At 39.1% G+C, this 26,216-nt stretch overlaps 1 protein-coding gene across 1 annotated transcript; it reads left to right on the forward strand.

The window, feature by feature from the left end:
* The first annotated feature begins 11,549 nt into the window (after positions 1-11,549).
* LOC114474310 (nesprin-2) lies at positions 11,550-24,811 on the forward strand. Its single transcript, XM_028464525.1, has 12 exons — positions 11,550-11,639; positions 17,428-17,545; positions 17,624-17,774; positions 18,450-18,632; positions 19,658-19,792; positions 19,858-20,052; positions 21,139-21,385; positions 22,959-23,059; positions 23,174-23,377; positions 23,458-23,526; positions 23,795-23,850; positions 24,044-24,811. The coding sequence occupies exons 2-12, from the start codon at positions 17,442-17,444 to the stop codon at positions 24,216-24,218; spliced, it is 1,620 nt and encodes a 539-aa protein (XP_028320326.1). The 5' UTR covers positions 11,550-11,639; positions 17,428-17,441; the 3' UTR covers positions 24,219-24,811.
* Positions 24,812-26,216: the final 1,405 nt, after the last annotated feature.

Genomic DNA, 26,216 nt, shown 5'->3' on the forward strand with positions numbered 1-26,216 from the left:
AAACATAAATGACTTTTTTTTTCTTTATTTTGTATAAAAGTTACTGAAAAAACAAAGAAAGAAAAACTGTCTCTTTGTGATGAAATGTCCGACATTGGAACACAGTTAATAAATAAACCAGGTAATGTTTTCCAACACGTGGTCCGTGGGAAGGAACAGATGGAGAGTGTTGGGGTTTCACAGGATGGAGGTGATGAGTTTCTTCTCTGGGTCGGCACCGCATGTTGAGAAGTTCTCTCGTGGGTCGACACGCTGACGCTTCCTACGAGCTCTACGGTTCTTGAACCACACCTTGAGAATCAATGAGAGAGAGAGAGAGAGAGAGAGAGAGCGAGAGAGAGTCCAAAGTTCAACAGTGAAAAACTAAGTCTGATGTCACTCTGTGTAGTTTTGAAGCTTTTTTGTGTGTTTTCATGTTTTATGCATTTTTAGAGTCATTTTTATATTTTTGTCGTAAAATTGTGTATTTATCCCTATTCTGTGTATTTTGTGTATTCTTAAGTAATTTTGATGTTGTTTTTTTGTATTTTTTTGAGTCATTTTGGATATTTTTGTTTTGTGCATTTTCTTTTATGTACAATATTCTCTTGTACATTTATACGTATCCTTATTTTGTGTATTTTTATGTGATTTTTGTTTGTTTTCTGTATTTTTGTTTTGTTTTGTGTGTTTTGGAGACATTTTGTGTGTATATATATATATTTTATGTGTTTTTTGAGTCATTTTGTGATTTTTGTTGAGTTGACGGGCGTTTATTGAGTCGTTTTGTGCAGTTTTTGTCGTAATTTTGTATATTTATTCCTATTTTGTGTATTTCTATGTAATTTTGTTGTTGTTGTTTGTGTTTCTTGGAGCCATTTTGCATATTTTTGTTTTATTTTGTGATTTTTGTTACCGTCTTGTGTGTTCATGGAGTCATTTAGTGTGTTTTTGTTATAATTTTCTATATTTATTCATACTTTTTATGTAATTTTGTTTTTGTATTTTTGAGTCATTTGTCGGTGTTTTGTGTCTTTTTGTTGTAAGTTTTCTTTACAAGTCGGACTCACCCTCACGGTCTCGTCGCTCAGTCCGATGTTTTGCGCCATCTGTGAGCGCGTGTCCGTGGTCGGGTACTGGTCCTTCTCCATCAGAGCCTCCAACTGTTTGGTCTGTGTGTCCGTGAACTGGGTCCGAACCCGGACCTTAGGACGGACCGTAGCTGAAGGACCGGGACCAGTTGTTTGGAACCAAACTGTGCTGAGGGCAGGCGGAGGAGGGGGCGGAGCTTCTGAAAGAAACAGAAAGAAAAGACAAGACAAGATAAGATAAAATGAGAAAATAATAATAAAAAGATTAAATAAATAAATAAAAGATAAGACAAGATCAAATAAAATGAAACAAATTAAGAAAATTTAAGATAAAAGAAATGAGAAAAGTTTAGAAAAAATAGGATAAAATAGGATAAAATAAAATAAAAAATCAGAAAAAGATAAGAAAAAAAGACAAAATAAAAGAGTAAATAAAATAAAACAAAAAAGTTAAGATAAAATAAAAAAGTTAAAAAATAAAATAAAAAATAAGAAAAGATAAGATAAAATAAAAAAAATAAGATAAAACAAGAAAAGAAAAAAGAAAAGAAAACTAATTAAGAAAAGTTAACATGAGATAAAGAAAAATAAAATAAAATGAAATAAAATAACAAATTATAAGATAAGAAGAAAAAGTAGAGTAAAAATGACAGATTATTGGGTGATTGAATACGTTTTTAACCCTTTATGTGACTATGTTATATATTTTAATTTTTTTTTTTTTAACTTTTTGCCTGTTTCCCATATTGTCCAACATTAATATTAACCAATACTAATATATAGTTTTAGGCAAGGCAAGATAAATGTATACACAACTGGCAATTCACTGCTTCACATGATTAAAAAGTACAACAGAAAACATTACACAGTTTAAAAATCAATAAAAACGTTAAAATCAGCAGTAAAATGATTAAAAATCTCTTATAATATTTGCACACAGTTTAATTGTGTAAATGACACCTTATTTATTTGAGTAAAGATCACCTTATCATATCAACTATAATATACACAAATATATTTGGTAGAGTTAACCTTTTGAAAAAGATTATACAACTAAATACCTTTTAAAAATGAGTAATATGTACTCATGATTGTAGCATATATGTAGAAAAAGATATTTCATGTTCCCAATATTTTTTCAATATTTACCAACCAAAAATAACTAATTCATTATTGCTTTTTAAAATATGCTTTGTTAATGCCAGACACAAGAGACATTATTGATCCTGTCAATGACTTTTTATTAAAATTCAAAATAAACATTAAGGAAAATATGTCATACTGTATATGTTTCAGAAAGTATGAGTTTAAGTCTTACCTGAGAAATATGCAGAACATACGTCAAACATCTTTTACAAATTAAAATGGAGGAAAAATGTGCTGTAGCATTGGAAATGTTAATGAGACCCCAATGCAGATTTATTAAATAGTTTGATTTAAATAAATAAATAAAAATAAAAAACAGAGTGCAAATTTAATATTAAAAAAGAGAGAAATACTCTAAATACTTTAAAATTAAATTCCAGACAGTATTAGCACATCATCATTTCTAAGGGATGAAAAAGTGTTTGAATAATTTGAAGGTGAACTTAGTGTATTATTATGATCTCCATGTGTAAACTAAATCTCTATTAGTCATTAAATAAAGTTAAAAAAGAACGTTGCCTGAGCTATATTTAATTGTGTTTACAGTAGAGAAGAATAAAAGCTACACAGTAGAATAAAATGACTGACCTGCTGAGCTGTACTTCTCCATCATCACATGTGGATAAATCCCAGCTCCGTACGCGTAAAGTTGGTCTCCAAAGTTCATCCCGGTGTAGTAAAGACAGGACGGCACCGGCACCGGGACCGGGACAGGCACCAACATTGGTCCGGGGCCCGTCCCAGGGCCCGCTAGGAGCTCCGAGGCCTCGGTACCGGTGCGTCCGAGGATGCGGTCGATGCTGAAGTCCGTGAGTCGCTCCATGATGGATGATGGTCTGATGCTCTGCAGCTTTAGTCCTGGATGGACTGCAGCCCGGGCCTTGGTGTGTTAATGACCCCCAACATCAGAGCATTGATGATCACAAACATCAAAGGTATCAGAGCTGATCACTGTGTTTGAACCAAAAGTTTCTGAAGCTGCAAAGTGAAACTAATCAAAGTTTCACTAAAACTCTCCCTTTGATTTCACATGAGTCTGATTTAAATCCCAAACAACCATCAATGATCACCACTTTTAATGATCGACTGATCAATGATCGACCAAAGCAACAAAGGAAACAAACACGAGGATCAAAGACTTCAAACATCTCGATTATTTCTGTTAAAATATCAGAAATAAAGGAAAACTGTGTAGATTTACAGCTCCTAATGTAGATATATAAACATAAATCAATAAATTAAGCAAAACAAAAAACGAAAAAAAGATTTAAGCAATCAAGTAAACATTAAATGTTTTATAGCAACAGCTTATTGAAACATAACAGAATGCCCAATAAATAGAAAAATAAAAAAAATATTAACATTAAATAAGCCTAAGGGTTGAGCTTAGAACCACTAATTAATATAATAAAATAATTAATATATATATATATATATATATATATATAATGAATAAATTAAACTAAAATAAAAAAGAATAATAATGAAGTAAACATTCTGAATAATTACAAATTTAAATATGTTTACAGCAACACTGTATTAAAACGAATGTCCAATAAAATACAATAAAATTTAAATAATAAAATAAATTAGACAAAACTACTTTTAATCAATAAACTATGTGTCGACCTAAAAAAAAAGGATTTAAGTGATCAAGTAAACATTTAAAATAAATATTTGGAGGTTTTATAGCAACACCTTATTAAAATATAACCAAATATCCAATAGAATTAAATAACTCACATCTTCTGCCCCACATTGTGTTTGTGTGTAATGTTTTCAACCACTAGATGGAGATAAAGGCCCAACAATTGGTCTGAATATAGTTTTCAATCATACAACAAAAAATGTATTCCAAAAACCCACGAGACGACTTCACAAATACAGAAAAACAAGAGAAAACTCACATAATTAGTTTTATCGTTAATTGTTTTCGTTTATATAAATAAAATGAATATATACAGTAGTAGCTACAGAGTATGACCAGTAGGGGGCGATGTGTGTGTGTGTGTGTGTGTGTGTGTGTGTGTGTGTGTGTGTGTGTGTGTGTGCGTGTGTGTGTGTGCGTGTGTGTGTGTGTGTGTGTGTGTGTAAAGACATTATGTAACGTCTGCGTCTTCGTCTCTTCCACCGAAGGCGTTTCTCACACACACACACACACACACACACGCGCACCCCCCCCCCCCCCCCCCCCCCCCACACACACACACACACACACTCTCTCATTGGCTGATTTGGACCAAAACAGACGCTGTGATTGGTCGCCTGGACAACAATTGGTTTTATTGGTCAGTTTAGAGAACAAAAGGCAGTGTGTGTGTGTGTGTGTGTGTGTGTGTGTGTGTGTGTGTGTGTGTGTGTGTGTGTGTGTGGTTTGACAATACTCACATTAGGAAAACTTAAGACTTATTATTAATGGACATTTTTGCAACATTTCTTATAATAATAATAATAATAATTATCTGTGTTATTGTATGTGTGTTCTCTTGCAGACTTTTTCTCTCTCATACAACCTTGTCTTGTTTACATGTTGTTTACATGTTGTTTACATATTGTTTACATAATGTTTACATGTCAGTCTGCTTTGAACTCTCTCAACATTAAACATGTGCTATAATTAGTGATGTTCTATATTAGCTTTTTGCCAACATTAACAAATACCAATATTTACAGTACATAGACCCCTCAGTGAGTGAATGTGTTGCACAAATAAACAAATGATTTTCACTAATGGGGAAAAAAGTCTCCTATTGGTTTTTTTATGTTGCATTAAACCAGGGGTTCTCAAACCTTTTCAGGCCGCGACCCTGAAAATAAAGTAGCATAAGGTGGTTGAACACAGACATGAACATTGAAGAACAGTCATGTGGAGACAGGACCATCTATAAGGAGGAATAAAGGAGAGATTTTAGGGGTCCATCCATAAAGTCAGTAAAATGATGGTCTATTGTTCTATGAATCTGTGATAACCACATTTATTTATTCACCTGAATAATATCCACTGTTATCCAGGAACGTTTATTATTATTTGTTGGTTCTCTGTTGGTTCTCTGCTGGTTCCCTGTTGGTTCTTCTTTGGTTCTCTGTTGGTTCTTTTTTGGTTCTCTGTTGGTTCTTTTTTGGTTCTCTGTTGGTTCTTCTTTGGTTCCCTGTTGGTTCCCCGTTGGTTCTTCTTTGGATCTCTGTTAGCACTTTGTTGGTTCCCTGTTGTTTCTTTGTTGGTACTTTGTTGGTTCCCTGTTGGTTCTTCTTTGGTTCCCTGTTGGTTCTTCTTTGGTTCTCTCTTAGTACTTTGTTGGTTCCCTGTTGTTTCTTTGTTGGTTCTCTGTTGGTTCTTTGTTGGTACTTTGTTGGTTCCCTGTTGGTTCCCTGTTGGTTCTTCTTTGGTTTCCTGTTGGTTCTTCTTTGGTTCTCTCGTAGTACTTTGTTGGTTCCCTGTTGTTTCTTTGTTGGTTCTCTGTTGGTTCTCTGTTAGTACTTTGTTGGTTCCCTGTTGGTTCTTCTTTGGTTCTTCTTTGGTTCTTTGTTGGTTCCCTCATTGTCTTGGCATCTCAAAATAACCTCAGAAATGGCGTCTTATGTAATTTCCTGATGAACCTCAATTTGAAACGCCTTATGTAACCGTCCTCCAGCCTTGGCCCTCATTTACATAATTGTGTGGAGATAAGCGAGCGCGCTAATCTACGCAGCCTCGACTCATTTACATAGATCAGTATACAGAGAGAGAAAGGGAGAGGGGCGTGGCACGTGATGCGTTCAAGGCTTGGCCCCCTTTCATAACTGCTTGCAGTTCTAGTTATTATTATTATTGTTACCTTTTATAGATATATAGACTGTGGAGGTACACGGCAAATTTGAATAATGTTGGTCACTAGGGGGCGCTGCAAATATGGAATATTTATATCTCTTAAATGGCAAGACCAATTTTTACCAAATTTGGTGGGTATGATCTTGGGTCCCTTTTGAGGCCATATCTCAAATTTATTTGTGATTGGTCAAAGTGGGCGTGGCTTATTACTAGGGTTGGGCATCTAACTTCCGGTTCCAGAACCTTTAAGATGATGTTTGCATTTTGATTCTTTTTTTTTAATTCCTAAATGCCCGCACTATTTGGTTTCCGTGGCTTGCTCTTTTTGTTTATGTGGGGACGGTAGAAGATGCGTTCAGAACGTGACTGCTGTGTGTGTGTGTCTGGCTACGGTTTCAGTTTGGACCACAGAGCGGAAAGGAGATATGAACTAATCACCGGTAAAAATCCCTGTAAAACTCAGGAAAACAATCACCAGGAATCAATATTATCTCCCTGGTAAAGACAGTAGCTCTAACAACTGGTAAAATGATAAACTGGTGATATTACAGCCGTACGGGGAACCAATTACTCCGCCTCTGGGCCTAGTGCCTGCCGGCCAGTGACGCCTGTTCCGTTTACCGAGGTCCGTGTGTGTTTAATAAATGTGTGTGTTTAATAAATGTGTGTGTCTGTGTGAAAGTCAGCATGTTTATGTCTCTGTCCATCCACTCGTTTCATTATATCCATGTCTTTTAAGGCTCTTATTAAATGGTGTCGGCTGTAGTCCGGGCCGCCGCCATCTTGGATTATGTCGTCACCAGCGCGTCATCGACGCAAGTCGCAGACTGACCCAAATAACTGTAAAGAGGTCTTATATTAGTCTATTATCTTTTGTGGTGTTTTTTTTGTGGCTTTAGACTTTAATTACATTTATGTATATAATATGTTCCCTACAATATAAACAGGTTCACAAAATAACTATTTTTTATAGTTTCTGTTTCCACTGTATCCAGAATAATAATAATAATCTTTCTCAATAAGAACTATTGATTGATTTGTCACATGACTGTTCCAGGGTTTGAGTTTGTTTTATTTAGTTTCACATCTACCTGTAGCTCCAGTGACGTGCCGTCAGGGTAGGCAAGGTAGGCAGTGCCTACCCAAGGGTGAATTGATATTTTGATTATTTAATTATAACTTTTTTTTTTTAAATTATAAATTATTTATTTTTCCATTTCCAATAGCCTACAGTACCTATAAGTTTGAAAGTGTCCGAATTTTGTGCGTTTCATAGCCCAAATTACTAAACAGCGCTGTTTCCTGGAACTACTGCACAGTCTTTTTTTTTTTTTTTTTCGCTCCGCTGTAAGGCAGAGGGAGGCCACGCCCCCTCCCAAAGGCGCGTCGCTCTTCTGACTCCTTTCCCATTGCGTTATTTTACGTGTTTGCGCATGCGCAGTCAGGTCCCCAATATGACATCCATTTACGCGTAAAGGCTGCGTAAAGAGCTGCCTTTGCACGTAACTGCGCTATGCTAAATGCTATACGTAAGTTCACAGCACATTAGTGAATAGATGACATGTGACTGCTGCTGCTACGTTCTTTAGCTAGTGGGCGGGATAACGCTACAGTGTGGATGACAGCGCTAGAGACAATAGAGAAACTTTGTTTTGAGGAAAAACGACAGCTTTTAAAAGATGGAGACCAACACCTGAGATACCAGACCTTCAGCATAGGTAAGGTCAGAACATGTTTCATACTTTTCACAGTGAATGGAACAAAAAGAAGGATTGACTTTGTGGATGCTCCTCACTGAGGATGTTCTAAGTTGTCATTTTCTCCATGTTTCTGTGTTTTCAACACAAACAACAGATGCGCTGCCGTGTCATGAGATATATCTTGTTGGGAGAGTATGGAGGCTATATTAAATAATTGTTTATGTTTCTTTAATGGTGTTTATAATGTTGATTTTGTTAGATGGCTAAATGCTTGTTCATGTGGATCTTATTGGGTTTTTTCTTTCTTATTATGAATTTTATATTTTGATAAGCACATTGAGATGACTTTGTTGGAAATTGCTTTATACAAATAAAATTGATTTGAATTGAATTAACACTTGACAGCAGAAACATATGAAATTGTCATTGGTGGTCTCCATTTGCAACGTGCCTACCCAACCCTAGTGGTCACGGCACGTCACTGTGTAGCTCTATGTTTTTTACACTGATTACAACTTGTTTGTAGTTTTATTTCAGAAAATTTCATTTTTACAGTTACAGCTGGAAACCTTTGGAATTGAATATTCTAGTTACATTACAGCAACCAAATTAAACTATATAAAATAAGTGAATTAATAAAAATGACCTGTTTAAAGGCTTTTTCAAATTAAAAAATTATCCTGTGAAATCTGTGACTTGTTGACCTGCACAACTCAAAGAATCAGAATCGAGAATCGTTAAAATCCAAACGATGCCTAACCCTACTTATTACATACAAATAAACAAACATTTATTTCAGCTGAATATTATATTGAGGGCTGTAAAATTTACAGGGTAGATATAGAAGACCACACATACCAAAAATTGCTCCACGAGGTGGCGCTATATTTGCACACACATTTTAGCCTCAAACTTTCACATTTTATTTCACATCTTCATAAACTTCATATCCACATGTTCCCTACATACAGTCGCATCTTCTGACATAGGCCACGCCCACTCCCACTGCATATTGCTCTTTGTAAATCACGACAAATAAAAAACTTACTTTTTCAAATTCCTCCTTGGAGTTTTGTCCAATCAGCGTGAAACTTGGCACGTAGAGTCTTCAGTTGGACTTGATCTAAAGTTCAGCAAATCATTTTGTTGGCTCAAAATATGCATGAATAATTACTGAGAACATTTTTTTAGCTAGCTATGAAAATGCATAACTGTTGCATATCTTAGTCAAAATAAATGCTAACAACACCATATCTGAGATCCTTGGTTGGCATGTGACTGGAAGTGTATGAGCAAAATTGTAATAATTTACGCCACTAGGGGGCGCTGCAAATATGGGAAATGTATATCTCTTTAATGGCACGACCGATCTTTACCAAATTTGGTGGGTATGACCTTGGATTGCTCCTGGGGCGGTATCTTGAAGTTAATTGCAATTGGTCAAAGTGGGTGTGGCTTATTACAACATAACATATAGATAAACCTTTATTTCAGCAGAAGTAATATGTTGAGGGCTGTGAAATTTACAGGTTAACTAAAGGAGAACACACAGATCACCCATACCAAAACTTCATATCCACCTTTTCACAGCAAATGGCACGTTGGCCTGTGTCCTGATGCTCGCCACAAGCCGTAATCCTTTGTGAGGAACTTCCATGGTCTCCGCGAAACCTGGGGGCCGAGTTACGTGGGAAGGCTTGGCCCCCTTTCATATCTGCTTGCAGTTCTAATTTTTTTTTTTTTGGGGGGGGGGGGGGGGACGACCCCTGCATCCCCCACTGTTATTTGCCCCCCTGCCCCCTTTGTCCAACTACAACATTTTGCTCAGAATACTGTGAAAAAACAACAGTAGAACACAAGGATGGGATTAAAATTCATGGAGCTAACAGAATTTAAACACAAATTTGACATAAATTGTTCATTGAGAGATTATTAAAAAAGTGTGCAGTGCAATAACAATTCCCTTATGTTGGAATTCTGAGGAAGAAAATCTGAATTCTGAATTAAAAGTCAGAAAAATATCATATTTTTGATGTTAAAGTCAGACTTCTCACTTTATAGGTGGAATTCTGAGAAAAATGTCAGAATTCGGAATTTAAAGTCATAATTCTTGAGGAAAAAAGTTATTATGATTTTCATGATCTGACCCAACTTAATAACTCAGTTCAACACAACAATTATTTTTATAAACATTTTGTTTATTCATTTGTTCTTTCATCTTTTTTTTTTTTTTTTAATAAAAGTTTCTTCCTGCATTTGAAGGAGAAAATAAAATAAATAGAGGAGAGAGGAACGTTTTAAATCATCATGGGGGGGAGGATAGAGATTAAGAGTCAAACTTGAGGTTTATATTGTTCTAATGTTTGGTTTTCCTGGTAAACCACTGGTGGATTCTTTTCCATAGAGGTTTCTTTTTAGCGTGGCTGGACCGCTCTTCTTCTAGTTCCACATCTTTGGCTTTCAGTTGGTTCTGTGTTGTGACCAGGGCGTTCTTCAGCATGGTCACCTTTTCTTTCACCTGCTCCTCCAGACTGCAGTAGGCCTGCTCCTTTGACTTCACCACTCCTAACATGTTGGCGTTCACCTCCAACAGTTGGTCGTGTTGATCACTTTGACTTTTGAATTTCTCCTGCGCCTGCCTGAGATCGGCCCTCAGAACGTCATTTTCAATTTTCTGCTCATGGAACTCCTTTCTGGAAACGTCTAGAGCCAGTCTGAGTTGGGCCAGGTCCTTCTCTTGTACTTCCAACAGGTACGTTGCAGAGAATCTCTTGTTTCTCCTCTTTGCACATGTGATACACCCTGGTGGTGCTTGGTCAGGTACCAGTGTGCAGCCTGGTTCACAGGGACTCACTGGTACGGTGGCTGGTGGATGGTTCACCTGTTCATCACCACCCTTGTCTCCAGGAGATGATGGTTGGTCTCCCTTCATCTCCTGCATCTGAACCTTCTTCCTACGAGGTGGCTTTGGCGGGTGGAATGACGCCCCTCTGAATTTGTTAAAAAAGGGCTCAGAACCCCCAAAGTCACTAAAAGTAACGTCCATCGCTGGTTTTTGATCCATCGTCAATGTTTCATGAAACAAAAGCAGGAGAACGTTCAACAAAAAGTGTAGTTTTTAGAGCTTTGAGCTGTGTGTGCTACTGTAGAAGAATCCAGGGACTTTCAAGTGATGTTGCTTTCATCTCCTGTGTTTGTTTTCATTTCTGTTGTCATGGTTACAATCAACACAACATTCTAAATGATGATTTGCTGCTGCTTTATTAACAAACAATAAACTAATGAAATTAAATCAATCTAAACAGGGCTAAGAACCCCCCCACATCAAAAAATCAATAAATAAATAAAAACTCAGGTGAATTAAAAGCCAAGGATTTAAAGCAGGATTTGAAAGTCTTCAGTGCGGGGGCCTGTTAAACGTTGGAGGGTAGCTCCAAATGGGTGTCAAATGGGGGTACTTGTATCCCTTGAGTTACGCAATAGCACGACAGGGGGGACTTGAGAGAGAGAGTAAGAAATAGAAATAAAACACAGTTTTGGTGAAATGTCGCCCCGTGCGGTCACAGAATGCACTGACGCAGCAGGTGTCGGGACTTCATTCATTTTATTATATTTAAAAACATTCTATTTTTAAAAAAAAAATATATATATATATATTTCATAATAAAACTCTTACATGTGCTTTTATATTTTCTTTTCACATTAAAATATTTATATCCAGGCTTGAAAAAAATCATGAACAACAATTTCCTCTGCGCGTGCGTGAGGCTGCAACACAGGTGCTCAAAGGGGCGTGGCTTTAAAAAGCTACCTGCGGCAGGAAGGCTCGAGCTTTCCCACAGAGCAGCTCTTCCTGCTGCGCTCACACAGCTGCTCTGGAATCACCGCAGCTCTACCGTAGATCTACCGGAGCCGGTAAGTCTCACCTGTGCTCCTTTTACCGCACCGGTTGATGGGATCGGGTCGTTGTTGTGAAGTAAACAGTGATGTTTGTTGGTTGGTGTGCGCGCATCCTGATCCGGGTTCAGGTGTTTGTTTGACCGGACATCCACACGTGCACGCGCCTCAATGTTTGACCGCGAGAGCGCGCCCTGTGTCAGAGTAATTACGGGTGCACAAAAACTTTGGCATGAATTAAATTAGAAAATTAACAAATGAGAACACAGACATAACGAATATGTATTTAAATCAAATTTTGAAGCAGCTTCTTCCACTAATGCAGGGGTTCTCAACCTTGGGGTCAGGACCCCACTTGGGGTCGCGAGACACTGGGAGAGGGTCGAGATGCCTTCAAAAAACGAATAATAATAATAATGGCTTAGATTTATAAAGCGCTTTTTTTCAAAGAGACACAAAGCGTGTACAGAAACCATTATTCATTAGCACCAGTCATGCCGGTGGTGGTAAGCTACAATGTAGCCACAGCTGCCCTGGGGCATACTGACTCAACGCCCTCACTTTGTTGTTGTTGTCGTGTACACTAGTTAAAATCACTACTCTTTTGTTATTCGTGAACAGATTGGGCTGAAATTTGGTAGCAATAATCTATGGATGTGTACGCAGATGCTAGGAGACCGATTTTTCTTTTGGGGCCCCAAGGGACCCCAAAAGAAAAAAAAAAAAATACAAAAGTCGATTTTTCATTTATTTGCCAGTCAAATTTTACGGCAGTTGGTGTGGTACCGAATCATTGGCACATACCAATATATGAATGGGCCCATTATCCCGTACGTATCACGGGGACGCCAGGCAGCCCCCAGGGGCCCCATTTTTCAAATGACTACTCCATTAGTTCTTAGCTCTCGTTAGATCAGAATGCAGTTTGGTATGAATACTCTATGAATTAATATGATGAGACGCTCAGAGCCCTTTTTTAAATGCGGCCCGGGGGCCCACCCCCCCATTTCTAGAAATTTCCAAATTTATTGTAACATAGTCGTGTGATATATCGTTTTAAAGGTAATTCAACTTAGATCACGATTATGCCTTGCACAACTCCATTAGGGGCCCGAGGGGTCTGGAGACCTCCCCCTTTTTTTTGGCAATTTCCATTAAAGTTGTTTTCATATTTATTTTTGAGTCAAATATTGCGACTGTTGGTGGTACCTAATCATTGACCTATACCAATATATGAATGGTGCCCATTACTCCATATGTGCTATGGGAGCGCCAGGTTTTTTTAACTTGGTAAACGCGTGCTACGTGTTATTCTGCGCTTGTTCTTGCCATCTTTTTTGCTCCTTTTAATGTATTGCTATATTACTCCCATTTCTGACACCTCTCAATCACATTTAATGACTTTTCCTCATTTTTTCCACTTTCCAGACATTTTCAGCACTTACAAACCCTTTCCACCACTTTCCCACCTAATGTCACATATGTTGACCTATTATTGTCACTTTTAACCTCTTTTCACCATATTTCATGCTATTCTTTTTTTTTTTTGGCAATTTACATTTTGTAATGACCATTATTTGCCAGTTTAAACTAATTTTCTCTACATTTTTAATTTCCATTACCCCAAATTTGCAACTTTTAACCAATTTTCTAAAATCCTGTTTCACCACACTAAAAGTACAACAGCAGAAATGTTGCTCTGTTTGTTTTCCTCCACCCTGTGATGTCACAACAGTGGTGAGCGAGGGGGGTGTGGCCATTCACTCGGGTGTGTCAACATGATTCCTGTGGTTTGTTTCCATCACTGTGTAACTCTATGCTCCTCCCCCACACACTATACAACTGATTTACATTATATCATAGACGGTGTAGGGCTGAGTCATTGATCACATGACCAGTATAAATCGGTCATCATTTAGTCCTGGAGCACGATTTCTCAGTCAATTTTATTAAACCTTTTTTAAACGACTCCAACTTTCATCATCTACCAACACTTTACTTAATAATATGTTGAGGTTTTATTTATTCAGACTTCTTTTTTCAGGAAATTTACTTTGAGATTTACTTCCTGACATGTTTCGACTGCCAACTTTGAGTCTTCCTCAGAGGCATCTACTGATTGTGTTGATGTGTCCTTCTAGTTTCTGTGTGGTGTCAGTGACACCTGGAGCAGGTGAAACTGTGCCGCTGCGACAAAGCCGTGGATCAGTTTCACTCTGACCTTCTTCTTTGTGTGGAAACGAGGCTGAAGATGATCCTGGCTTTTAAAACGGATCAGTATCAGTTTTATCTCTCACTGTGGCACAAATTAAACTTTCGCCTTTTACTTTGAAAGCGTCAGATCTTTAACTGCCAGACAACGTGAGGCTGATTCTTAGAAATGCATTTTTATTCTGTTCCTGGTTCATTTAGTTCAGTTCAAGTTTTAGTTTTTTGGTCATCAGTGTATTTATGGAGTTGTATGTTTTCTGTTTTGTTTTGTTTTTTGGCCTTTTTTGTGTTTTGTAGTTATTTTGCAGTTTGTGTAGCAACAGTTTTATATTTATTTTAAACGTGTATCTTTCCAGGTGGGGTTTAGCTTAGCATGTAGCAATTAGTCCCACTGCTTTGGTTAGCATAGCACGTAGCAGCCAGTCGCACATATTTAGCTAGCTTAGCATGTAGGATCCAGTCTACGGCGGCTGCTACGTGTTAACCAACCATGTGGGACTAGATGCGATATGCTAAGATAACCAAAGAAGTGGGATTGGTTGCTTCGTGCTAAACTATCTAAATGTGAGACTGGTTGCTACATGCTAAGCTAACCAAACAAGTAGGATTGGTTGCTCAGAATGCAAATACCTGCCACTACTGAGGAGCAGGTATATGAAGGTTGTCTGAGGTCGTTTTGAAAAATGAACATGTCTCAAACACGCCCTGACAAACTGTCGTCTTAATCGCTTTTTTTTAATGAACCGATGATTGACGACGTGTGCGTACACGTTAGGGTTAATTATTGAGTTTAGAGTCAGATTCACAGAATTTATCTTCTTTGTGTGATTGTGTTTATTTTATCTCATTTTGTTATTGTTTAAGTGTTTGTGAGCAAAGCTAAACGTGTTCCATTTAACACTTTGGATTGTTTGATGCAGGCAGCTCATTGGCCACCTCTCCTTATCCCTAAACATGTTGGTTTGCATAGAGGATCAGAGGATCCAAACTCACCTCATGACTGCACGTTTATTTAGCCTCTACCTTACTGTTGGGAATAGAAAACCTTGTTGATTTTTCCCGTCATGAATCTCTGGTTCAAACATTATAACTTCTCTTTTCTTTTAATTCAAATTAAGAAAACTACGACACAGACATGTGGAACTGGTGGCTATGTGCTAAGCTAACCCAGACATGTGGAACTGGTGGCCACATGCTAAGCTAACCCAGACATGTGGAACTGGTGGCTAAGTGCTAAGCTAACCCAGACATGTGGAACTGGTGGCTACGTGCTAAGCTAACCCAGACATGTGGAACTGGTGGCCACATGCTAAGCTAACCCAGACATGTGGAACTGGTGGCAATGTGCTAAGCTAATCCAGACATGTGGAACTGGTGGCTACGTGCTAAGCTAACCCAGACGTGTGGAACTGGTGGTTATGTGCTAAGCTAACCCAGACATGTGGAACGGGTGGCTACATGCTAAGCTAACCCAGACATGTGGAACTGGTGGCTACATGCTCAGCTAACCCAGACGTGTGGAACTGGTGGCTATGTGCTAAGCTAACCCAGACATGTGGAATGGGTGGCTACATGCTAAGCTAACCCAGATATGTGGAACTGGGGGCTACATGCTAAGCTAACCCAAACATGTAGAACTGCTGGCTATGTGCTAAGTTAAACCAGATATGTGGAACTGGTGGCTACATGCTAAGCTAACCAAAACTTGTGGAACTAGTAGCTACGTGCTAACCTGACCCAGACATGTAGAACTCTAACACAAATACTCAAGTGATTCTCAAAACACACAAAACTGTAAGTAAAAATACAAAATGGCAGATTATTATACAAATATCAGCACAAATACACAAATGTACTACAAAAATACACAAATTGAAAAATATATACTAAAACAAATGCACAGAAATAGCAGACAAAAAACACACATTTACCACAACACAAATACTCAAAAGTGACTCCAAAAACACACAGAACATCTAGAAAATACACAAAATGACAAATTATTCTATTAACAGCACAAAATTACTACAGAGACACACAAAATGACTCCAAAACTAGACAAATCTACAACAAAAACAAAAAGCATTGGTGACCTGTCCATGCCTGGTCACTGGTGTCACTGGTACCAGTCTGTAGGCCACACACTGTAACTGGATCAGAATGAGCTTTCTGCAGCTTTTCATGTTAAGTTTGTAAACTCGACACCTTCATTCACTCCTTCAACTGGAGGAGGAGGAGGAGGAGGAGGAGGAGGAGGAGGAGGAGGAGGAGGAGGAGGAGGAGGAGGAGGAGGAGGAGGAGGAGGAGGAGGAGGAGGAGGAGGAGGAGGAGGAGGAGGCTTTTGTTCACATTTTTCTTCTTCTTCTTTTGTCCAAAGGAAACAACAAACCAACTCTTTTCAGAGTTTGTGATGAAGACGAGGAGATAACGTGATGTTTTCGCAGGGTTTTTTTTTAACTACAGCAGAGAGGAGGGGCTTTTATAGTAGGGGCGGGGCCACAAACGTGTGATCGCGTCACATGATCAACATTCACGTCAGCATTAGAATAATGATCAATCAGAGCATTAACACAGAGAAGTGTTAGTGAGTTTTTGTTTTTTGTGTGTTTTGTTGTTTTGTGTGCTTTACAAGTCATTTATGTTTTTTACTCTAATTTTATGTGTTTTTCTTGTTGTTTTGTGTTTTTGGAGCCTTTTGTGATTTTTTTAATTCTGTGTATTTCTGTTATTTTGAATGTATTGCATTTGTATTTTTTTTTGTCTTTTACTCGTTTTATGGGTTTTTGTTGTTTTGTGTATTTTTCCGTCATTTTTTTTTAACCACCTTTTCTGTCTGTTTTTGGTCACTACAATTTAAATTTTTAACCAATCCAAAACACTCAATGACAGAAAAATACACAGAATGACTTTAAAATTCACAAAATACATTACTTATAAAAACACCCCAAATGACTCAAATAGACAAAATGACGACAAAAATACCGAAATCACCAAAAACCTTCGTTCTTTCATGGTAAATGGACTTGATTTTATATAGAGCTTTATCACCACTGAAACAGTCTCAAAGCGCTTTAGATATCAGCTCATTCACCCAATCACTCTCACATTCACACACCAGTGGGACAGGACTGCCATGCAAGGCACTAGTCGACCACTGGGAGCAACTTAGGGTTCAGTGTCTTGCTCAAGGACACATAGTCAGGTACTGGGATCGAACCCCAAACCTCTTGATCAGAAGACGACCCACTACCACCTGAGCCACGGTTTCATCTGCACCTACACCAAACTTTCCATATTTTAAATGATTTTCATCACTTTTTCTTGCCATATTTTTGCTCCTTTTGATATATTTTTGCTACATTATCAATTTAACCACATTCACCATTTGCTCAATTTTTGCCTGTTTAAATTAGTTTTTCCAATATTGACATTTTGAACCCTTTCTACCATTTTTTTCTGTCTCTTTGACCACTCTAATTTGCAACTTTTAACCAATTTCTGTGGTTTTTAAAATCCCATTTTATCACCATTTTTACTCACTTTTAACCCATTTTATTTCCATTCTCACTGGTTGTTGTATTTTCTACTCGTGCAGGTGAATATTTTGAGATGTTGGGCGTGGAGGATGCAGTGAGGGACTCTGAGCTGCTTCTCGACTCCTTAAGCTCCGCCCCGTCCTGCAACTGGAGACTTGATGTAGACGTTCAGGGACGGTGAGTCAGTTCGTTCTCCCTCGTCTTTGGCCATCTGATGATGAATCTTAAAGTGGGCGTGGCTTGGTTCCTCTTCAGGTTGGAGAGGAGGTGGAGCCTTTGGCACGAGTTCATGAAGGAACACGCCCACCTGGAGGCTTGGCTCCGATTGGCTGAGGAGGCCGTCAGTCCTTTGTACTCTGCGCACGTTCCCTACGCAGACGCCAAAGAAGCGCTGAAGAAGTTTGAAGTGAGATTAGTTGACATTAGTCGCAACATTTGAAGCATCTCCTCTGTCACCCTTCATCATCATCATCATCATCATCACACGTTTAACTGATGACAGTGACCTAAGGACACAGTACAAAACAACACGATACACAAAGCAAAATGATGTAAGATATGACATGATACACGACACATGAACAGCACAACAAATGCTAAATTTTAAAAACCGACATGTACAATATACGCACAACTCGATCAACAAGTGCAAAACAAAAAAAACACATCATAGACACACTCACGAAACAAAAAAAAAACATCAAAAACACTATAACAAATGCTAAAAACATCAAAAACAAATGCAAAACATCAAAAACACAATGAATGCAAATTGAAAAAAAAATACAAAAAATGCAACAATAAATGCAAAATGGCATCAAAGACACAACACAATGACAACAAAACATCAAAGACAGAACAACAACATCAGACACACAACAACAAAAAAATGACATCAAAGACCCACAACGCAACAGCAAATGCAAAATGAAAAATACATCTAAAACACAACAGGAAGCCACGCAGACGCACAATTCAACAGAAATACGTAAAACTCTCATATTTAAATACCTCTTCAGGTTTCCTTTTCCTGTGTGTGGAAAGAATAGGAAATGATTGACTTTTTGTACGTTGTGTCCAGAGGTTGCGCCGTGAGGCCGGGGCTCGGCTGGTGCAGCTGGACGGTCTCACTCAGAGGAACCGAACCCTGGCTCAGATGTTCCAGGGTGTGATGAGGGCACGACTATTGACGGTGACGAGAGAGAGCGGTCGACGATGGGACGACGTCAACGTTCGACTGGAGGCTGTCACTGGTAGACTGCAGGTAGACCAACTATATACTGTAGTACAGGGGTTCTCAACCTTGGGGTCACAAGACACTGAGAGAGGGGTCGCCAGATGCCTTCAAGAAACTAATAATCTTTTCTCAACAATTTGAGCTCATTTTTGCTTATTTTTACTGATTTTCTGCAAATACACCAAACTTTCCATATTCACTTTTTCTTCCCATATTTTTGCTCCTTTTAATGTATTTTTGCTACATTTCTCCCATTTCTGACACTTTATCTAATTTCAATTCTTTTTCAGCACATTTTCAGACATGTTCAGCACTTATAAACCCTTTCCACCACTTTTCCACCTAATGTCACATGTTGGCCATTATTGTCACTTTTAACCTATTTTCACCAAATTTCATGCTTATTTTTTCCAATTTAATCACATTCACCATTTGTCACGACCGTTATATGCCAGTTTAAAATAATTGTTCCAATATTAACACTTTGAACCCTTTTTACCACTTTTTCTGTCTGTTTTTGACCACTTTGATTTTCAACTTTTCACCAGTTTCTGTGATTTTTTAAAAAAAATCCCATTTCACCACCTTTTCCACCATTTTTGGTCACTTTAAACTCATTTTATTTGTGATTAAAACCAGGATTTCCATCTTTAAGATGACTATAATAATAATAATAAACGTTCCTGGATAACAGTGGATATTATTCAGGTGAATAAATAAATGTGTTTATCACAGATTCATAAAACAATGGACCATCATTTTACTGACTTTATGGATGGACCCCAAAAATCTCCCCTTTATTCCCCCTTATAGATGGTCCTGTCTCCACATGACTGTTCTTCAATGTTCATGTCTGTGTTCAACCACCTTCAGCTACAGTGGGGGTCCCTGCTCTATGGGACCTTTATTTTGGGGGTCACGTGACGAAAAGGTTGAGAATGGCTGTTGTAGAGAGAGATACTAGATGCATAAATGATAGAGATATCAATACTAGAGAGGGTAACCTAGATACAGACGAATGAGAGCTGAACTACTTTTTTTGTTGCGTTCAGCATTTTGTCTCAGAGTGGGAGGAGTTTGAGGCCCAGAGGGAGGAGCTAGCTCTCTGGTTGGCCGACATGAGCGCCCACTTGGTGGAGATCGATCATGTGACAGGAAGTACCTGTGAGAAGCTGCGTCTGCTGCAGGTTTGTTTACACACGTCCCAGCTTTAGGTGACTCCGCCCCCTTGTAATATGGCGTGTGTGTGTAGTCGTTCCAGGAGCGTGTGTGTGTGAACTCTGGCCGTGTGAACGCTCTGCTGCAGTGTGGTGAGGATCTGATCCAACGCAGCGTTCCTAACGATGCTCAACGTGTGGAGAGACGTCTGCTGGAGCTGCTGCAACGCTGCAGCCACGTGTACAACAACATCGCACGCACACACACACGGCTGCTCAGCATGAGACTGGTACACACACACACACACACACACACACACACACACACACACACACGGCTGCTCAGCATGAGACTGGTACACACACACACACACACACACACACGCCTGCTCAGCATGAGACTGGTACACACACACACGTACACACATGGCTGCTCAGCATGAGACTGGTACACACACACACGTACACACATGGCTGCTCAGCATGAGACTGGTACACACACACACGTACACACATGGCTGCTCAGCATGAGACTGGTACACACACACACACACACACACACACACACACACGGCTGCTCAGCATGAGACTGGTACACACACACACACACGCCTGCTCAGCATGAGACTGGTACACACACACACGTACACACATGGCTGCTCAGCATGAGACTGGTACACACACACACACACACACACACACACACACGGCTGCTCAGCATGAGACTGGTACACACACACACACGCCTGCTCAGCATGAGACTGGTACACACACACACGTACACACATGGCTGCTCAGCATGAGACTGGTACACACACACACACACACACACACACACACACACGGCTGCTCAGCATGAGACTGGTACACACACACACACACGCCTGCTCAGCATGAGACTGGTACACACACACACGCACACACACGCCTGCTCAGCATGAGACTGGTACACACACACACACACGCCTGCTCAGCATGAGACTGGCACACTCACGCACACACACGGCTGCTCAGCATGAGACTGGTGCACACACACACGCACACACACACGGCTGCTCAGCATGAGACTGGTACACACACACACACACGTACACACACACACGGCTGCTCAGCATGAGACTGGTACACACACACACGTACACACACACACGGCTGCTCAGCATGAGACTGGTACACACACACACACACACGTACACACACACACGGCTGCTCAGCATGAGACTGGTACACACACACACGTACACACACACACGGCTGCTCAGCATGAGACTGGTACACACACACACACACACACACGTACACACACACACGGCTGCTCAGCATGAGACTTTATTGTAATGTATGATTTATTTTGCCATAACTACTTCCACCTGCAGGTGTTTGAGGACGACTGGATCTTATCCGGGGCCTCAGACTCAGGTTGTCCCTCTGAGATTCCTCCTGATGATGATCTCCATCCTGAGGATCAGCGGCAGCAACAGAAAACTAAAACCTTTCCTCCACTCCGTCACCCCTCCCCCGTTACCCATGAGCACCTGGGGCTTGAGTGGGATCCGTCTGTGGACGTCGGACGATCCGTGTCGCGAGAAGACGTCGACTCATCGTATTTCAGCGCCTGTGCAGGTACAACTCATCACTGTGGGAACAAGAGATCAGTCTCACAAAAAGTCATTGGAATGATTTCATAAAACTTTCAGTCAAAATAAGAACTTGTGCTGCTTTGGGTTGTTTCTAAATCAGTGGTTTCCAACCTTTTTTGGGTCAATATTGGCAACCTCAGAGACTTGTTTTTAGACCAGGCTACCAGACTGAGAACGCCCTCACTCTGTTGATGTTCTTGTTGTTGTGTACACTAGTTAAAATCACTACTCCTCTGTTATTCGTGAACGTATCGAACTGAAAGTTGGTAGCTATAATCTATAGATGTGTACGCATTGATGCTCGAAGAGAGAGATTCGATAAGCGAATGTCAAAAACTTCTCGGAGACCTTTTTTTTTTTTTTTTTTTTTTTTTTAACTCTGTGGAATCGAGTCTTTTGACTGAATTGTTGGTAACGTGGTACGTGCTAAACGTTCCGTGGGCCTGGCCGTAGTTCATCAGAACTTGCTCTTTGAATATTTTGGTTAGACTGTGTTACGAGTAGCATGATTTACTGACTAGATGCACGAGCTCAGGTATTTAATCTATACTAGAACAGTTGTTTGAGATTGTTTTATTTTGAAAAAGAATCACTATTTAAAAAAAAATGTGTATATGTAATTTTAATCAATCTTTCAATAATGGACAACTTTTTTTGTTGTCAATTACTAGACATTTTCAGGCCATTTGAATTCTGAGTGACTCTTTGTGGGGTCACAACCCAATGGTTGAAAAAAACTGCTCTAAATAATTAGGAAAAGTTAAAGATGCCGATATAAACCTCTTGTTTACAGAAGGAGGATAAAAACTGTTGTGACCCAGCAGTTCTAACTCTGTGGTTTAGTAGTAAACAATGAAGCAGAGAAGAAGAGCTCTCCTAAACAGTTTGCTAACACGATCTGGTGGCTGAATTTAGAGACTTTTGGGTGGAAGTTCTTCTATCCTCAGGGTTTGTTTGTCTTCAACAGTTCATGGTTTATTATTTATAATAAGTGATGGATACTTAGACGTTCTTTGATTTAGTGATTTTATTTATTTATTTATTTATTTATTTTTGACGAATTTATTTAATTTAAGGAGATTTTGTGGAAAAAAAAAAAAAAAAATTGCAGGACTTTGGAACATTTTTTTAGTTCTTTTGACAACAATTTGAAACTTAATTATTTGGTAATTTACACAACGATTCATGTTTTTTCTGTGATTTTTACTTTCTCCAATGGACCGAATTGGATGCTCGGAAGGGCCGAATTTGCCCCCAAGCCTTGAGTTTGACACGTGCTAAATGATGTAAAAATCAGGCTGAATGCTTCACTCCAAGAGAAAACAATGGGATGTTTACAGGCAGTGGGGCCGTATGACATCATCAATCACATGATTTCAAGATGGAGGAACACATGCTCTAAAACTGTAAAGTAGTAACATTTTTAAAAGGTGATTTTAAAGTTTTGTTAGACAAAAATTACACTTCAGTGATTTGTAAAAGTGTTGGAGGATCCCTTAATAACATGATTGTGCTATTAATAATGTGTGTGTGTGTGTGTGTGTGTGTGTGTGTAGGTCCGAGCCTTACTGATGGAGGTCTAAAGAGGTGGAGTCTCCTCACATTCCTCGACTCTCGATCAAACATCAGCAACGACGACGAACCCCCTGATGATTCGGTGAGCTTAGGAGTTTTTCTGTTTTACCAGCTAACGCTAGGTGTGTGTTTTGTTTAAAACGTGGTTGTGGCGTGCTGGTAAAGTTAAACACCTTCTGGTTCTCCTCTCCGTCAGAGTCCGGGGGCGTGGTTGTCTGCCCACCATCGCGAGGATTCGTCTCAGTTCTCTGGCCAGCGCTGGACGACCTCGACCCCCGACCGTGAGGAAGACGATGACGAGGAGCCGGTGGGCTTTGACGGACGGAGGGTGAAGGCGTGGCTTCGGTTGCAAAGCTCCGCCCCCTCAGAGATGGCCCATTCCAAAGCCGTGCAGACGGAGGTGAGTGAAAGACTGACGCTGAGATTCTGTCTGACGCTGGTGTCTGATGGAGCTCCAAACGCTCCTCTGCTATTGGCCAGGCACAGTCACATGACCCTGAAGGGAAGGCACCGGATTGGCTGGAGCGGCTGGATCCTCCAAACCTTCAGGTGAGCTTTTGATTCATCTTTTGACTTCATTAGAGGTGTGCGTGTGTGTGTGTTTGTGTGTGTGTGTGTGTGCGCGTATTTGTGTATATTACAGTTTTTTGTTAATCTGTGCGTTATTTTGTGTTATCATGTGTGTGAACATTTTTGTTACTTTGTGTGTGTTACCATGTGCTAGTGTGTACTGCTGTGTGTGTGTTTTCCATTGTGTGTTACTGGGTGTGTGAGAACTTTTTGTTAATGTGTGTGTGTGTGTGTGTCCATTCTGCAGGCTGCAGCAGAGAGTAGCTGCTGTGAAGAGGTGGAGCCTCTTCTCTCCAATCACAGGTGAGCAGACTAAAAGTGAGGAAAGAAACTGATTAATTTTATCATTTTTTACAAACTAGGTAATAAAGTAACTCATTAACTAGTAGAGTTAATAAGTATGGGTTAATTAGTATTTGCCCCAATTGTTCTTGGAGAAATGCTGCTCCAGGACTAATTGATGAGTCATTGTTAATTGATTGTTTTTTCCTCACAGTGACCCTCCTCCTTCCTCTTCCTCTTCCTGCCCGCTCCTCTTCCTCTTCCTGTCTTCGGCGCTGTTGGCCGTCGTCCTGTGGTTCGTGTTGCAGCCGTCCTGTCGCCATAGCGACATGCTGCCTTCCTCCTTCCACATGATGCTGCAATACGTCAACGGGCCGCCGCCCACCTGAAGCTCCGCCCACAAAGGTTTCCACGCTCTCCATCCAATAAAAGTGGGAACGTTTTTTCATAGCAACTCAAACGTCTGATGTTTTCCTTCGTTTCTTTTTTCTTCCCCCCAATTTATTTTGATTATCAATTTGACCAACTTTGGTATTATTTTGGGGGGATTTGCTTTTAGTTTTCAGTTTCCTTTTTCCCCTCTTGTGTTGCACCTTTTTTTCTACTTTTTTTTTTATGTTAATTTTTTCTCATTTCCTTTTTATTTTCATTTGCCTTCTGTTTAAACATTTTCCTCTCATGAGTTCGCCTTGTTTCATACAAACTTTTCATTTCTGCCTTTTTCGTTATTTTTAGTTTTTTATGCGAACATTGAAGCACTTCCACTCTTTAACGCTGAGGTTTTGTTGAATACAAACCAGTTCCTCTTTGACTAATCAAGTAAACCGGAGACTAAACGTATTGACCGACCTGTCGGGATGTTTTAAAAAAGTTGCTCCCTGAGACATTTCATGACTTTTATGTGAACTTGTTGTAAAATATTTGAAAACACATTTTTTTTTTGTATATGTTTAAAGAGAAATAAAATGATTTTATTGACTAACGCATTTTTCTCATTCACTAGTTTAGTTTCCTCATTTATTATTACAACCTTTTTATTAATTTCTTCTATTTTATTCCTACAGCCATGCAACAAAATGTCATTTTTTTTCAGAGGTTTGTTTAGACTAAAGAAAAGCTTCTCATTTCTATCATCAAACATCTCATTTTTTTAGAATGTTAGAATGATCAATAATCAATAGGTTATAATTTCCCTTTCATGCGGAATATTTAAAAAAACCCACCTCAACTTAGGGCTTTGAACGCTGCATTATGAGCAACATTTTGGTGAAAATTGTGAGTTGAGTATAGATTTGTGGAAGTTGAGAATTTTTGTGAGAATTTGCCAAAGATAAGTGAAAAAACAAATATAATAAAAATTCACAAAATAAAAAAAAAAAAAAAAAAAAAACCATGAAAAATAAAAATCCTGGGGGGCTCGGTCTATATTTGTGCGGCCGAGAAAGTAAATGCACAAAATGACAGAGAAATATATGGAAGGGACAAGAAACATGACGACGCACAAAAAGAAATCAAAAAAGACACTAAAGAGAAGAAACCTGACAACAAACATAAACAAAATCACCCCAAAAACACACAAGAATACACAAAATGTCAAAGCTGACAAAAAAACCAACAAAAACACACAAAATGATGGAAAAATATACTAAAAGGACAATTACAAAAATACAGAAAAGACAAAATCCCTCCAAAAACAAACAAGAATACACAAAACTTAAAAAAAAACCCACACAGTCACAGTGACACCCAAAACACACAAGAACAAATAATTCACCAAGAATGAGAAAAAAATACAGAACAACAAAAATGACACGTGTTTCCTGTTTTTATTTTATTCTGATTTATTTTAATGACAAAAATGTTGATCATGTGACCCTCAGGTCGGATACAATTATATATTTGTGGCCCCGCCCCCTGTGATAATAGTTTCCCATTTCTGCTTTAATTCATAAAAAATAACTCAACAAACCTGACGAACTCGCAACCTTCTAAAAGTCACTGTGTGTGTGTGTGTGTGTGTGTGTGTGTGTGTGTGTGTGTGTGTGTGAGCTTTAAGTTAGTGCATTCCGTGCTTCACTCACGTGTATGGCGCAAACCGTAGAGTCACAACAAACAACTGCACTAATACACTTAGCATGGATTAGGTGTGTGTGTGTGTGTGTGTGTGTGTGTGTGTGTGACACATTTGTCAGCAGATGCTCTCGTTAACCTGTAATTGTCCTGTGTGTGTGTGTGTGAGAGCATTCTTGTTCGTCCCATGTTGTTGTTCAACTGTAATTGTTTTTGTGTGTGTCTGTTGTGTTCAGATGTGTGTGTTCATCTCTTTGTGTGTTTCTGAACATGTTTATGTTAAACTTGCCTGGGGTCTCTATCAGTGTGTGTTTGTG

This window comes from Gouania willdenowi, chromosome 13, assembly GCF_900634775.1.
Source record: "Gouania willdenowi chromosome 13, fGouWil2.1, whole genome shotgun sequence".
In the NCBI taxonomy this organism is placed as follows: domain Eukaryota; kingdom Metazoa; phylum Chordata; class Actinopteri; order Blenniiformes; family Gobiesocidae; genus Gouania; species Gouania willdenowi.

Bases quoted from the DNA above. Each gene is read 5' to 3' on its own strand.
- LOC114474310 (XM_028464525.1), top strand. From the start codon at position 17,442: ATGTTGGGCGTGGAGGATGCAGTGAGGGACTCTGAGCTGCTTCTCGAC. The intron at 18,633-19,657 runs GTAGACCAACTA...TGTTGCGTTCAG, and splicing joins CTGTCACTGGTAGACTGCAG to CATTTTGTCTCAGAGTGGGA. The intron at 23,527-23,794 runs GTGAGCTTTTGA...TCCATTCTGCAG, and splicing joins TGGATCCTCCAAACCTTCAG to GCTGCAGCAGAGAGTAGCTG.